Consider the following 13,028-nt stretch of genomic DNA (forward strand, 5'->3'; position numbering starts at 1 on the left):
AACCGACGGTGTGGACCTGGAAGAATGGCTGCCGTTTCCATAGAAATCGGCGCCGCGAAGCCCTGATTTTACATACTTCGAGGAAACCTTTCGAGATTATCCCCATGGTAACGAGGATTGCTCGGTGGTAGACTGGCTAGGGTACTTTTCAACGAGCCAACTCCTTCTTTCTCTTTCCTCCTCTTGATTGTCTGTCTGTTTTCAGCCTCCGTGCCACCGAGATTGTCCCTCTCGTTTTAGTTTTCCTCTTTTTTTTTTAACACGCACATCGACCCTCGCCACGTTCCTCTGGTCCTCTCGCGCTATATTATTCACTATTCATCCTGTCCGTGAATTCTCCGCCACTAGAGAAGGCCTTTTGTCTCGCGCTATCGAACGAACGGCTGCTTTGGATTACGCCAACCAACGTCTATGACTTTTTCTGTACCTTGTCTCCTTTCGTGTTGCTTTTCGTACAACAGGGATTTAGGATCTAGAAATATCATCGCGTTGGGGATTCCCATAGAATAATAGATTTATTATTAATTAATTCAAATGAGGACGGTTTGAGAATGTATAATTTATGAAAAATGAAGTTACATCAATTAATAGTTCTCAATCGTTCCTCTTATATTTGTGGCATTGTTACAAACGTCAATTTCATTGATCAATTGCTCGAAGTTTCCTTGTCTTCGTCGACAATGGTTTCGCTATTTTCACTGCTGTTTTCGCGTCTGTGCTGGAAAGTTAGATCAAAATCGTCGGGAAATTGGGAACGATAAGTGGTGAAATCCTCCTGTTTGCAGTAGTTGGTGAAGAAGGTTAAATACTGCCACTCCTCGTGGGTCGGTTCTGGAGGCGGTGGTTTCTGTTTAGCCCTTTGAATCGTTGGCTCGGAACGCCACATTAAAGGTCGCATCTTTATTGCCGGCGGCCTCATGACACGCTTCAAGGATGCTAGTAATCGAAGCATGAGTTCGAACTGCAAATCAAAGGATACCATTACTATGAATGCATTTTGCGTGTATTCGACAACTACTAATACTGGAAGTCTTAAGAGTTACGAGGCTCCGCAGTTAAATATCAGAGATCGAAGAATCTAAAAACTTTGGGACTCAAATTCTACGAATTAAGCAAATGCATAAACTCGGTAATTACATAATATAAAAACTGCATGATTGCCTATCAAATAATCCAACAAAGAAAAACTTATAAATTTGAGTAGACGGAAAAGTTATCTTAAGTACTATTTGAAACAGACCTTTTTGGCTGCTTCTTCGGTCTCCTGCATCGCTTTGAGCTCCTGTCTAAAACCTTCCTGCTCGCAAACTTTAACCACATCCGGTGGCAGAGTATCCAATTCCAAATTAAGCTCCTCGTGAGTTTTCTCTATCCATTTCATCATCGAGAAACTGTCCAGATTGGCGTCGTTCGGCGCGACACAACTCTCATAAGCATCTTCGATGAATACTTGAAAACGTAGTACTTCCTCGGAGCAGACGGAGTCTCGGAACATGCCTTCCAAAAGCACGTTCGCGTAACTTTCCAATTCTGCCGCTCTGGCTTCGAATTTGCGAATAGAACTCTAAACGAACGATCACAGATCAATGGTCTCGAATCGAAACTAGACATTAAATTGTTTTGGTATTAGGTCTGCAACTAATTGTACGTAATTGTTTTCTATATGGACAGTTACTTGATGTTCGTTTATCTCGTTGACGAGTTCGTTGATTTCCGACTTGATTTGCACTTCAGCGGTCTCGATTGTCGTCAACATCTCAGTCATCGGCTCTGCCAGGGACTCCAGATGAATCAGCGCGTTCAAGTTCTGCGTTGCTATCGTTCTAAATACTCGAATGAGGTCGAATGGATCCTCGAAGTACATATCGGTTGGGCCTGCTTCCAGTACATCCTGCTCGAATAACTCTGAAAAATGTAAAACGTTTGACGGGAGGCGACGTACCCCATGCATTAAACCACGGTAGGTATTTCTTTTTGGCATTGCAAAGAACATGTCTTCTTTCTTTGAGTTCCAGGTCGAGTTACCATCGAAGGCGTCACTCGAAGAGAAACAAACAGGAAGGCACAGTGACAACAATCACCTATCAAATTGTCGAGCGAGGCAACTTCGTCGATCATTCTGTATCGGCTGAATAAATCGTTCGCGCTGCTGGAGGCGATGTCCTCGTCGGATCCAGACCGATAAATCCAGTCGTGTTTCGCGCGCCAGGAAATCGGAGACACTTGATACAAGAATCTCTGGCACATCTTCACCATCCTCCAGCTTTCTTCCCAAAAATACACTTCTAATCTGACCTGACCGTATTCCTTGGAGAGCTTGTTCCTCTTGTCGCTGATTTCCTTGGTCAGTCTCACTTCGTTCTCAGCCTGCACTAAGATCTTCATGCTCTCTTCGTGATCCTTGGACAGGAACTCCTCGAAACCACTTACGTATCGACGATAACGACGCTAAAAATAAAACGTAGTTGGGTTTTTATTACTTATTGGATCACCTCAGAAAGAGGTGAAAGACAACCGGAATACCTTTATCGTATCCAGTCTCTTTTGCTCTTCTACAAATTGCTGTTCTATACGAATACAGTCGTCCAATGCTTGTCCAGCAAGCAGCCTAGTCTTGAAGATCTCGCGATTATCGTCCACGTAATCGTGTACAGAAAACTTTTCTTTCACTACCCTGCCAGAGAATCCTGTGAAGAAATCTGGATCCACGTCGGTGATGGCTATCGCCTCGTCCAGGTCTTTATGTTTCTTAGCTTCTAATTTCTCGATACTCACGTCAACCTTGGCAATATCAATGGAATCGTGTAGCAATTTGTAAGGGTTCGTTCAACATAAAATTATTATGTTAAACGTGTATAGCATATCCCTTGTTAGAGACGTAGTCGAAAACTAAAGGTTGACGTAATGCTTTTGAAAATAACTACACGTCATGCTTACGCGAAGTGCCCGTAGAAGATCGTTTTTCTGTGAAGTTGGGGTGACGCCTGTCCTCCGTCCCATGACCAACGAGTTCTTCGCTTTCCAGTATTGAAAATAAGAGAACATGAGCGAGCACGGGGGGTAAATAAACGGTGATTGCTCTTTGTTGACGTTTCTCGCTTCCCCCAAGTGTTCATGATCTTTGGTGAAGTAATACTGTGTTCTGTATTACGACAAACATTACACAAGTAATTCAAGTTTGAATATTTCAATATATTTTTTGTTAAAAAGAATTTCATAGAGCACACATTAAACGAACGTGTATCTTTGGTAATTTCAATCTATACTCTATAAGTAGAACAAAACCGTGTCTGTTTTTTCATAATGCAACGATGCCATGATTTTTGTCTAACGCTTGGTATTAGTTCTAAGCCATTTTGAGATAAAGAATAGACGCGAGCACTCGTTAGTTTACGTTTAAATGAATTTTAAAAATGGTATGCTCGAACCATTCAATATTATTTGGTATTTTGATGTTTCGATCGATCGTTTGTTTTACATTGAAGTAGCGAAACACCATATTTATTAAATATACTTCGGTGAAATATGAGATACATGGATCTAATGCAACACCTGAAGAATTTTTCAGACTGTTTGTCGGTTATCGCATCCCTCTTACGGTCCCTCCGGCCGATCCGACGCGGTTTCGAGCATCTTGGCGCATCTGAAATTCTCCGTTTATACGCCTCGTGCATTATTCAAGCTCAGCTTTTCACCTGCCGGACCATTTACCTGCGTCGCTCTTTAAAAGCTCGCTATTATCTTGCGTCTCGCTGAAGATAAAAGTTACGAGAAGAGTCATATTTGATCCTAAACATTGCAAATTAGAGATCTCGTGATTATTCTTTCTTTTAATCAAATTCATGACAATCGAGATAGAACGAATTTTTCTACAGTGTGGCCTAACGGGACAGAAATATAATTACTCCCTGAATTACTATAAATTTCTGCAAAAATATTTGTTCAAGAACCACGTGATTCATATTCGTCTTCAAACTACACGATCCCATTATAAGTTCTTATTAATATCTTTTATTCGTATCAATTATTTCTATTAACGAAGACATGAAATTTATAATTTCAGAGTATAATAAAACGATCATCCAAGGTCGAATAATATTAATATTTTACCAAAAAGTTATTTAATTACTAGTTAAATCATATAAAATTCATTGCAATTTCAAAGTGTACCGATCATTTGATAATTACTGTATGTAATAATAATGGCGATTATTTGGACTTGACAGGTTTTCCAACAATACGCGTTCAAATTGTATAAAATTCTAGCACGCACGAATTTCACATTTCAAAGCGGATCAATGGAAGAGTTGATCTACAAAGGAGTTATAATTTCGACACCTTCAATTACGTGTTATTTGAAACATAAAACGTGCTACTTACGTCTCAAAACAGTGACTCGATTCTCTTTGCACCGTTCGATGGAGCCGCGACGTTGAAGATAATAAAAATGGCGAGAGACAGTTCGATAACCCGCCACCTCTTGCAATAGCTGTCACCATTGGTAGCACGTTAACGTTTTGTTGATCATCTGTTGTCAAGTAGGATTGTTTGACATGCGCGTTTCACTCCCAAGAGCACTTTGCCACGGATCACTGTCAATTCACTGTCCGATAACTTTAACAAGGCAAAACTTTTTTCCTCTCGTGCTTGGCAATAGATTTTACAAATTCATACAGATTAATTTAATTATTCGATCAAATCCTGAAATTTATTAAAATATACAAAATAGAGAACCGTTAGAAATAGAATAATAAAAAGAATTTAAGTAAATTCTATATTCTTTAAATTCCTTTTATTATGCCGCTAATTAGGAATTTTACATTTGTACGATGAAATTAAAAACAAATAGTGTGTAACAATTGTTATACGAACGCTGAAATTTATTGCACAAATAATAGTCTGCTTGACGTTTTGTCACCTTGATTCTTCACTTGAACCATTCACAGTGTCTATACTAGTACTAAACGTACTCTAAGAATTACTAACGATAGACAGAGACGAAGAATGCGTTATCCATAGCTGATGGTGTATCCCATGGAGAGCATAAGAGTCTCTTTGATAGCTGGATGGAGCTGTTTCTCAATGTATCTGGTCAAGGCTTGGCTAGCACCTCTTAAAAACACATCCTCCATTTCTCTGGCTATATGCTCTTTGGACTGCCAGCCTCTGCTGTCATTCTCCAGATCGAATGGAAAGGCAATGTCCAAATTTTCATCGACATACAGTTGCCTAGTCTCCTTTGGATCATCGTTGTCGGTCGCATCATAGTTATACTCTCTCTTGAAATTGATCTTCGGCTCGCTGCTGTTCGACCGTCTCGCAGACTTCTTTGTAGCGTCTTCCAAATTGTCCTGGCGTACAGTACAATTGTAGGTTTCGTTCGTTTCGAGCTTCTTCTTGGTTAACGCGGTGACGAAATCGTGAGGAGTGATCGTTGCCGTTGATCTGGAAACTCTCGTCAAATAAAAACCGGTTCCCTTGTTGGTTCTCGCGGATCCTGGAAAGCGGAGATCCCTCCTCTCGCGGATTGGTGATTTCGTAAGCCAAACATTTTTCCGCCAAATGCCCAATTTTGAAACTAGTGGACTCAGGAATCGTGACTGATGAGTTTCGTCCGGAATGACAACATCCACTTCCTTAGAAACGCCCACCAGCTGACGTGGTTCCGCTGCATCGTGGTCGTTGGTTGGTATCAGAGATAACACTGTCAACTGCGGAGAATATTGGTTGCTTTATCTTCAGAATAGATTAAGATGTTGAGGTATACGTTAGCATCAACGCCTTTCTTGCCTCTCTAGTGGCAACTATGGGATGGACCACCACATCAAAGTTTATTTGCATTCGAATACTCGTAAAATATTTGTCAATTATCGCGATGAAAACGCATAATATAACTAACAAACTATGCCAAAAGACTAAGTGCATCCTCTAGGCCACAAGTCTCTACTATAAATTGATTCTACGGTGTGACACCCGTCAGGCGGGACACTTTTTCTTTTTATTAATCTTCTTATAATTACCTCGTCGCGAGGTGGATAAAATGGCGGCCATTTGTCTTGTCTCTTGATCTGTTTGTCTAAGCGTCGCGTGTGACAACCATAGGCGTAAATGGAGGCAAATCTTGGTTCCAGGAAGCTGGACTCTGTTCGAATTCGCATTTGCCCTCTGCCGCGGGCAATAGGGTTGGTCAAGAAATCGATACCAGCTCGTCTCAGTCTCAGAGTCATCTTGCAAGATTCGGTTGTAATTGGCGGCTGATGGTTCCTCGGCGTCAGCGACACCATACCAGAAACCGAGAGGTCGTTGAACATCACTCGTGTTTGGAGAGAATTGTTACTCGGCTCGTAAACGCATTTCTCTACTCTGGCCCATGGGTTACCAGTGTCGGTGGCGCTTTGCGGTAGCTAGAAAAGAAAAATAGTAGTTGGATTTATTTAAGGAATTATTCCCCTAATGTTCGTTCCTTTTAATTTCTAATTTGTCCGTTAAGGGCACAATTATCTCTGACGTTTGCACTGTTCTTTAATTCTCTCCCAAGTGCTACGATAACGCAATATATATTACTTTAACAGCAATCCGTGAGACTGACATCTCGAGTGGTACAGAACGGAGTTCTTGTTGGTAGGACGTCCCCGCCTCCTCCTCTTCCTCCAGTCTGTTTCTTCTGACAGAGTCTCTGTGAAGCGCATCCAAGGCACGTTCCAACCTTCCTCCGCAGGTTTCCCAATTTCCAATATTTGTGCGAGCGAAACTGACCGACGAAAACATCAACAACAAAATCGTTGGTACCTTGAACGCCGACATTACCTGTGTCAACGATAAATAAGATTAATATCAAAAGTCTCGTAAAACAGTGAAACTTTGATTGTTACATTGTACACAAATGGACGGTGATGAAGTCTTATACTACTTGGACATCTTAAATATCTCCATTGCTTTTCTAGTATACAATAAATACACGCTAAAGGCTTTCCAAAAGGCCCCAAAAGACACGAGTAGGATCACAACCATGGTTTATCAACAATTTTGTGTACGTACATTCGTCTATAGATAAATAAAAAGTGGTTTATTTATTAATAACGAAAATTTTGCTGACCAGATTATGGGATTTATTTATTTATGTACTTGTCAATCGTACACATGGTCGTGATTACATTTGGACGACTTGAAAAAGGCAAAGAAGGCGCAACTACGTGGCCGATGCTATTAAATTATTTCCGCGGGCATATCCTGTAGAAACTCACTGAATTCGAGCCGCTGAAACAGAGCATGAATGCGTCTTCCTTCCGTTTGTTTCAGTGACAATCGGGTGAAACCAGGAAGCATAATTCGGACGCCCTGTTTAACGCGAGTTACCTTCATTATGCTTGTTGATTGCAATTAATTTTCTGCAGTTCTCTATCGCGATACATTTCATCGATTTAAAGCCAATACTAACAAGACGTCACAACGGAATATGGAAAATAAATTACAAATTCTGTGAATATCACCGCACTTTATTGATATTAATTTCTCTCGCGTTTAAGATACCGTACTACCGATTCCTCCAAGTTGTTTATTCGCATATTAAAACTCGTTAACAATGTAGTTTTAAATTATCTTCATTATATTCGACTGCTGTTCATTAAAATCAATTCTCTCAAACTCAAGAAGCTAAACTTAACGAATATTTTCAACTCTTTTAATTCGATCTTTTAATTTCGTTGTGGAAAAATTATTTTCGATTGCGGGGGCGAATTACAACCATTTTCGGTGAATAGACATACCCCTGAAATCCTACGCACTTTCAAGAAAAAAATTCAGTATTAATAACTTTTTAACAAAGCCTCCATCAAGGAATTGGTATTCTTGATTTTCGACTTATTTTGGCCTATAGAATCTCCCATTAATACTTTCCCAGAGGTGGCTGAACACCTAGTATAACCATCGAAGAGTTGTATTAAAAATTTGGGAGAAGAGAGATGGAAACTTTGCTACCAATTAACTGCTACTTCCGAACTCTTCGTATCGAATGCTGGCTACTATTCTTGAGCGTCGAAACGGCCCGAAGAGTTACAGCGTGGAAAACAATGCACAATTTCTCAGCCAGAAGATTTCCCAATTTCCTAATTGGCCGATATCGAAACACGCTGCCGCTGCTGCGTATATAACAGTGTGTGCCCATAGAAGCACACGCAACATTCTACGACTCCAGATACGAAATCTCATTGTTTGAGCAAAATGAATGAATCTCGGTTGTATCGCGAATAAGGCCGGTTCCACCAGTATTTTTGTATGCTAATACGAGCGAACGGTGTTGGTATCTCGTTCCTAGACGCTTTCGCGCTCCGTTAACTAGCAGAAACAATAGGATTTTGTAAGTTCTCCTGTGAATTCGCGCGTACGCATCGAACATCTTTTTAAGATGTTGGAATCGTTGGAATGATCGTTGGAACATCATTTACGGAAAACCCCAATTTTAGTGGAATATTTTACGCGATAGCAAGTACTATTTAACGAATCGACCGATTGAAATTCTAAAGAAAAAACAACGCAAAGAGTACCAAGTTCGACAGGCGATCTATAGATTAACAGACACCCGCACTATCCATCGAGCAATTTGATCTACCGATAAAATTTCTTTCTTTAAATCTAAATTGAGATTAGTTGTTTATTGTAAGCGATAGATAATAAACATTGATGCGGTTAGTTGAAAACATACGCAACAAGTAATCTTGTATGCATTCGCATACTTTCATTCTTCTTGCATTGAATTTAAAATGGCGAGACTCGTCCGTTAATTTGTAATTAAAATACAGGGTGTTCGGCCACCCCTGGGAAAAATTTTAATGGGGGATTCTAGAGGACAAAATAACACGAAAATCAAGAATACAAATTTGTTGACAGAGGCTTCGATAAAAAGTTATTAACGTTTAATTTTACGTACAGTACTGAATTTTTTTCTCGAAAATGGTTAGGATTTCGAGGGTATGTCTATTCACCAAAAATGATTGTAATTGACCCCTGCAACCGAAAATAATTTTTTTAGAACGATTTGAAATATTTGAATTTAATTGTTAATAACTTTTTAACGAAGCCTCCATCGACAAATTGATATTCTTGATTTTCGTCTTATTTTGGCCTCTAGAATCCTCCATTAAAATTTTTCCCAGGATTGGCCGAACACCCATTATAAGAGGTTTTCATTCGGCTTGATGTAAAAGTTAAAAGAAAGCGGCGCGATTATTATCGATAAAAAGCTGCTGCAACATGTATAAGCGAAGTTTGAAAGTGAAAATATTAATTAAACTTTAAGTACTTACCGAAACCTCGGAGCGTGATTAATTGTTTCCGATAGTTGGACGAGTCTTGTAGTTTCTTTGGAAGATGAGAATGGAGTATTCCGTTTGCGCCTTCGAATGAAGGCAGATCGAATAACAATGAAAGTGGCTGGATACGCGCGGTGGCTCCTACTTGCAGGTCTTCCTTTCCTTCTTCTTCCGGCGGCGTATGAAACACGCTCGAAAGCAACGAGTTTGATCATAGCATCGCGCGAGATTCGCGGCGTGAATTAACATTTCGTAAGTTGCAAAGCGAATCGATAGTAACGATACCCTTCATCTGTAAACGGGTTACACTGTCGTTGCCAATAAGCGAAAATTTTCATTTAGATGTACTCGTTTAAATTCTGGAACAACGAACAAAAGGCAAACAACTTTGTATTCGTTACTGGTTGAATAAAAATTAAAATTTTAATCGGAGAATGGTATTACATCTCCTGTTGAACGATATCTCTGAAGACATAAACACTTAAATAATTAATTATGTTCGTTTTATTTAAGATATTTAAGACGTCCACTTTATAATTATTCTTTTCATATTTGGGTTCTGTTTTATGAGGAATGTGGTAGAGGAGTAGAAATTACTAGGATAATTGAAAATTCTTTCTGAATGTATTCCAATTTCTTTGTCTTAACAATCCGTTTATTTATTCTCTTACAAATGCGTTTTTATAATAAACTTCGACCGTCTCGCTATGTAATGCGTGGAGGCATGTACTATCAAGAGATGACTTGTTGGCTAGGCACCAATAAACTAAACGACGCAAGGTCCTTCGAGGACTGTCGTATACAGCATCGTTTCTAACAGGCCTCAACAATGTCCGTTTACTTTGTCCGTGATGCTTCTTGTTCATAAGTTAAAGAAAGCGTGACCCACCGGTGGTACATGATTTGCACTGCCATCTACGGGAAAACGCCCAAGTTTGTCGTGGAATAGTTCGTTATTTTAAAGACAGATGGCGCTTATTTATCGACCTCAAGCCCCCTGGTGCTAAAACGCCCAAGTTTGTCGTGGAATAGTTCGTTATCTTCAACGCTAGATGGCGCTTATTTACCGACCTCAAGCCCCCTGGTGCTAAAACGCCCAAGTTTGTCGTGGAATAGTTCGTTATCTTCAACGCTAGATGGCGCTTATTTACCGACCTCAAGCCCTCTGGTGCTAAAACGCCCAAGTTTGTCGTGGAATAGTTCGCATCATCCCCGCTAGATGGATTTCTCAACAAACTTGGGCGTTTTAGCACCAGAGGGCCTGAGGTCGGTAAATAAACGCCATCTATCGTTGAAGGTAACGAACTATTCCACGACAAACTTGGGCGTTTTAGCACCAGAGGGTTTGAGGTCGGAAAATGCCCGCCATGTAGCATAGCATACAGCGAACTATTTTATAAGTATATTTCTTATATTTCTGACAACGTATAACGATTACAACTGTGTATTGCCAGCCTCCTCCACCCTCTTCCAGCCTCTGCTGGCCACCGCTTCTATTTCTAACAACACATAACGATTATTACTGACTTCTATCTGCCTCCGCTGGCCTCTGCTGACCACCGCTTATATTTCTGACAACGCATAACGATTACAACTTGCTACTGCTTGCCCCTGCTGGTCTCTGCATGCCTCTGCATCTCTCTGCTGGCCTCTGCTGACCACTGCTGGTATTTCTGACAATGTATAACGATTAATACTTATTAGTGTTTGCCCCTCTAAGTCTCTGATTGTCTTTATAGATCTCTGCTTGCCTCTGCATGCCTCTGCTGGCCTCTACTGACCACTGCTGACCGTCGCTTATATTTCTGACAACGTTTAACGATTACAACTGTGTACTGCCAGCCTCTTCCACCCTCTTCCAGTCTCTGCTGACCACCACTTATATTTCTAACAACGCATAACGATTACTACTGACTTCTGTCTGCCTCTGCTGACCGCTGCTGACCATCCCTGATGCTTCTGACAACGTATAACGATTACAACTTGCTACTGCTTGCTCCTACTGGACTCTGCTTGACTCTGCATGCCTCTGCTGGCCTCTACTGACCACTGCTGATCAAGGCTGGTATTTCTGACAATGTATAACGATTAATACTTATTAGTGTTTGCCCCTCTAAGTCTCTGATTGTCTTTATAGATCTCTGCTTGCCTCTGCATGCCTCTGCTGGCCTCTACTGACCACTGCTGACCGTCGCTTATATTTCTGACAACGTATAACGATTACAACTGTGTACTGCCAGCCTCTTCCACCCTCTTCCAGTCTCTGCTGACCACCGCTTATATTTCTAACAACGCATAACGATTCCTACTGACTTCTGTCTGCCTCTGCTGACCGCTGCTGACCACTCCTGATACTTCTGACAACGTATAACGATTACAACTGCACAACCAGCCTCTCCCAGCCTCTGCTGACCAATGCTGACCATCCCTGATGCTTCTGACAACGTATAACGATTACAACTTGCTACTGCCTGCCCCTGTTGGACTCTACTTGCCTCTGCATGCCTCTGCTGGCCTCCATTGGCCTCTGCTGACCTCTGCCAACATCTCCCGACGTCAGCTGACCATCGCTGACCACTGCTGACCGTTGCTGACAACTTGTGACATGATGTAATATAATATAATATGTTTATATGTATTAAAGGGTTGTATAATGTAAATCTATGACAATAAATGATATAATGTTAAAGTATTCTATGTGTTCTCATCATTTTTTACCGTCCTTTTCCTTTCCAAATCATTCTCTTACCTATAAGATGCGTACCACCTTCTTCGCAAGTTCACCAGCATTTTAGAAATGTTCCGGGAACTTTGGAAATCCGAATTTGACCTTGACCTTGGCCCAGTTTCGAAAGTGGGTCAAGGCCATTCGAATCTTAGAAAAATTCCGGGCAGTTTGAGAATCCGGATTTGGCCTTGACCCAATTTCGAAAGTGGGTCAAGGCCATTCGAATCTTAGAAAAATTCCGGCCGCTTTGGAAATCCGGATGGCCTTGACCCAATTTCGAAAGTAGGTCAAGGCCATTCGAAATTTTAGAAATCTTCCGGCCGACTTGGAAATCCGGATGGCCTTGACCCAATTTCGAAAGTGGGTCAAGGCCATTCGAAATTTTAGAAATCTTCGGGCCAACTTGGAAATCCGGATGGCCTTGACCCAATTTCGAAAGTAGGTCAAGGCCATTCGAAATTTTAGAAATCTTCGGGCCGACTCGGAAATCCGGATGGCCTTGACCCAATTTCGAAAGTAGGTCAAGGTCACCGGCATTACAGAAAACGCTCCGAGCACTTTGGAATTTCAATTTTAAGTAGAGAAACGGTTTCTTATAACTAAGGGAATAATGGGGAGAGGAAAAGAAAGGTAAAAGTGACGAGAACACATAGAATTCTTTGCAATTATATTATTTATTGCTATAGATTTACATTATACAAAGCTTTAATACATATACATCATGTCAGGAGTTGTTAACAAAGGTCAGCAGTGGTCAACAGGGGCCAGCAGAGGTGTGCAGAGGCAAGCAGAGACCAGCATACGTTATACGTTGCCAAAAATATAAGCGGTGGTCAGCAGAGGCCAGCAGTGGCAAGCAGAGATCACCAGGGGCGAATAATAGCAAGTAGTAAGCGTTATATGTTGTCAGAAGCATCAGAGGTGGTCAGCAGCAGGCAGCAGAGATGAGCAGAGGCATGCAGTGGCAAGCAGAGATCAGCAGGGGCAAACAG

The 13,028-nt window shown here is 41.1% G+C and overlaps 2 protein-coding genes and 1 long non-coding RNA gene across 3 annotated transcripts; all 3 read right to left on the reverse strand.

Moving 5' to 3' along the window:
* Positions 1–499: 499 nt before the first annotated feature.
* On the reverse strand, positions 500–4,492 carry LOC143344663 (cilia- and flagella-associated protein 100). Its single transcript, XM_076770928.1, has 8 exons — positions 4,377–4,492; positions 3,553–3,748; positions 2,938–3,142; positions 2,524–2,781; positions 2,082–2,448; positions 1,676–1,905; positions 1,241–1,564; positions 500–961 (listed from the first exon to the last, which is right to left on the reverse strand). Exons 2-8 carry the CDS (start codon positions 3,672–3,674, stop codon positions 647–649), a joined length of 1,821 nt encoding a protein of 606 aa, XP_076627043.1. The 5' UTR covers positions 3,675–3,748; positions 4,377–4,492; the 3' UTR covers positions 500–646.
* Positions 4,493–4,881: 389 nt separating this feature from the next.
* LOC143344664 (uncharacterized) lies at positions 4,882–9,565 on the reverse strand. The gene is made up of 4 exons (XM_076770929.1): positions 9,303–9,565; positions 6,565–6,807; positions 6,021–6,404; positions 4,882–5,711 (listed from the first exon to the last, which is right to left on the reverse strand). Exons 2-4 carry the CDS (start codon positions 6,802–6,804, stop codon positions 5,010–5,012), a joined length of 1,326 nt encoding a protein of 441 aa, XP_076627044.1. The 5' UTR covers positions 6,805–6,807; positions 9,303–9,565; the 3' UTR covers positions 4,882–5,009.
* A 402-nt stretch (positions 9,566–9,967) lies between these two features.
* Positions 9,968–11,364, reverse strand: LOC143344589 (uncharacterized). The gene is made up of 3 exons (XR_013080111.1): positions 11,060–11,364; positions 10,836–10,981; positions 9,968–10,223 (listed from the first exon to the last, which is right to left on the reverse strand). It is a non-coding gene; the product is annotated as an uncharacterized LOC143344589 (long non-coding RNA).
* Positions 11,365–13,028: the final 1,664 nt, after the last annotated feature.

The sequence above is a fragment of the Colletes latitarsis genome, chromosome 8 (assembly GCF_051014445.1).
Source record: "Colletes latitarsis isolate SP2378_abdomen chromosome 8, iyColLati1, whole genome shotgun sequence".
NCBI lineage: Eukaryota > Metazoa > Arthropoda > Insecta > Hymenoptera > Colletidae > Colletes > Colletes latitarsis.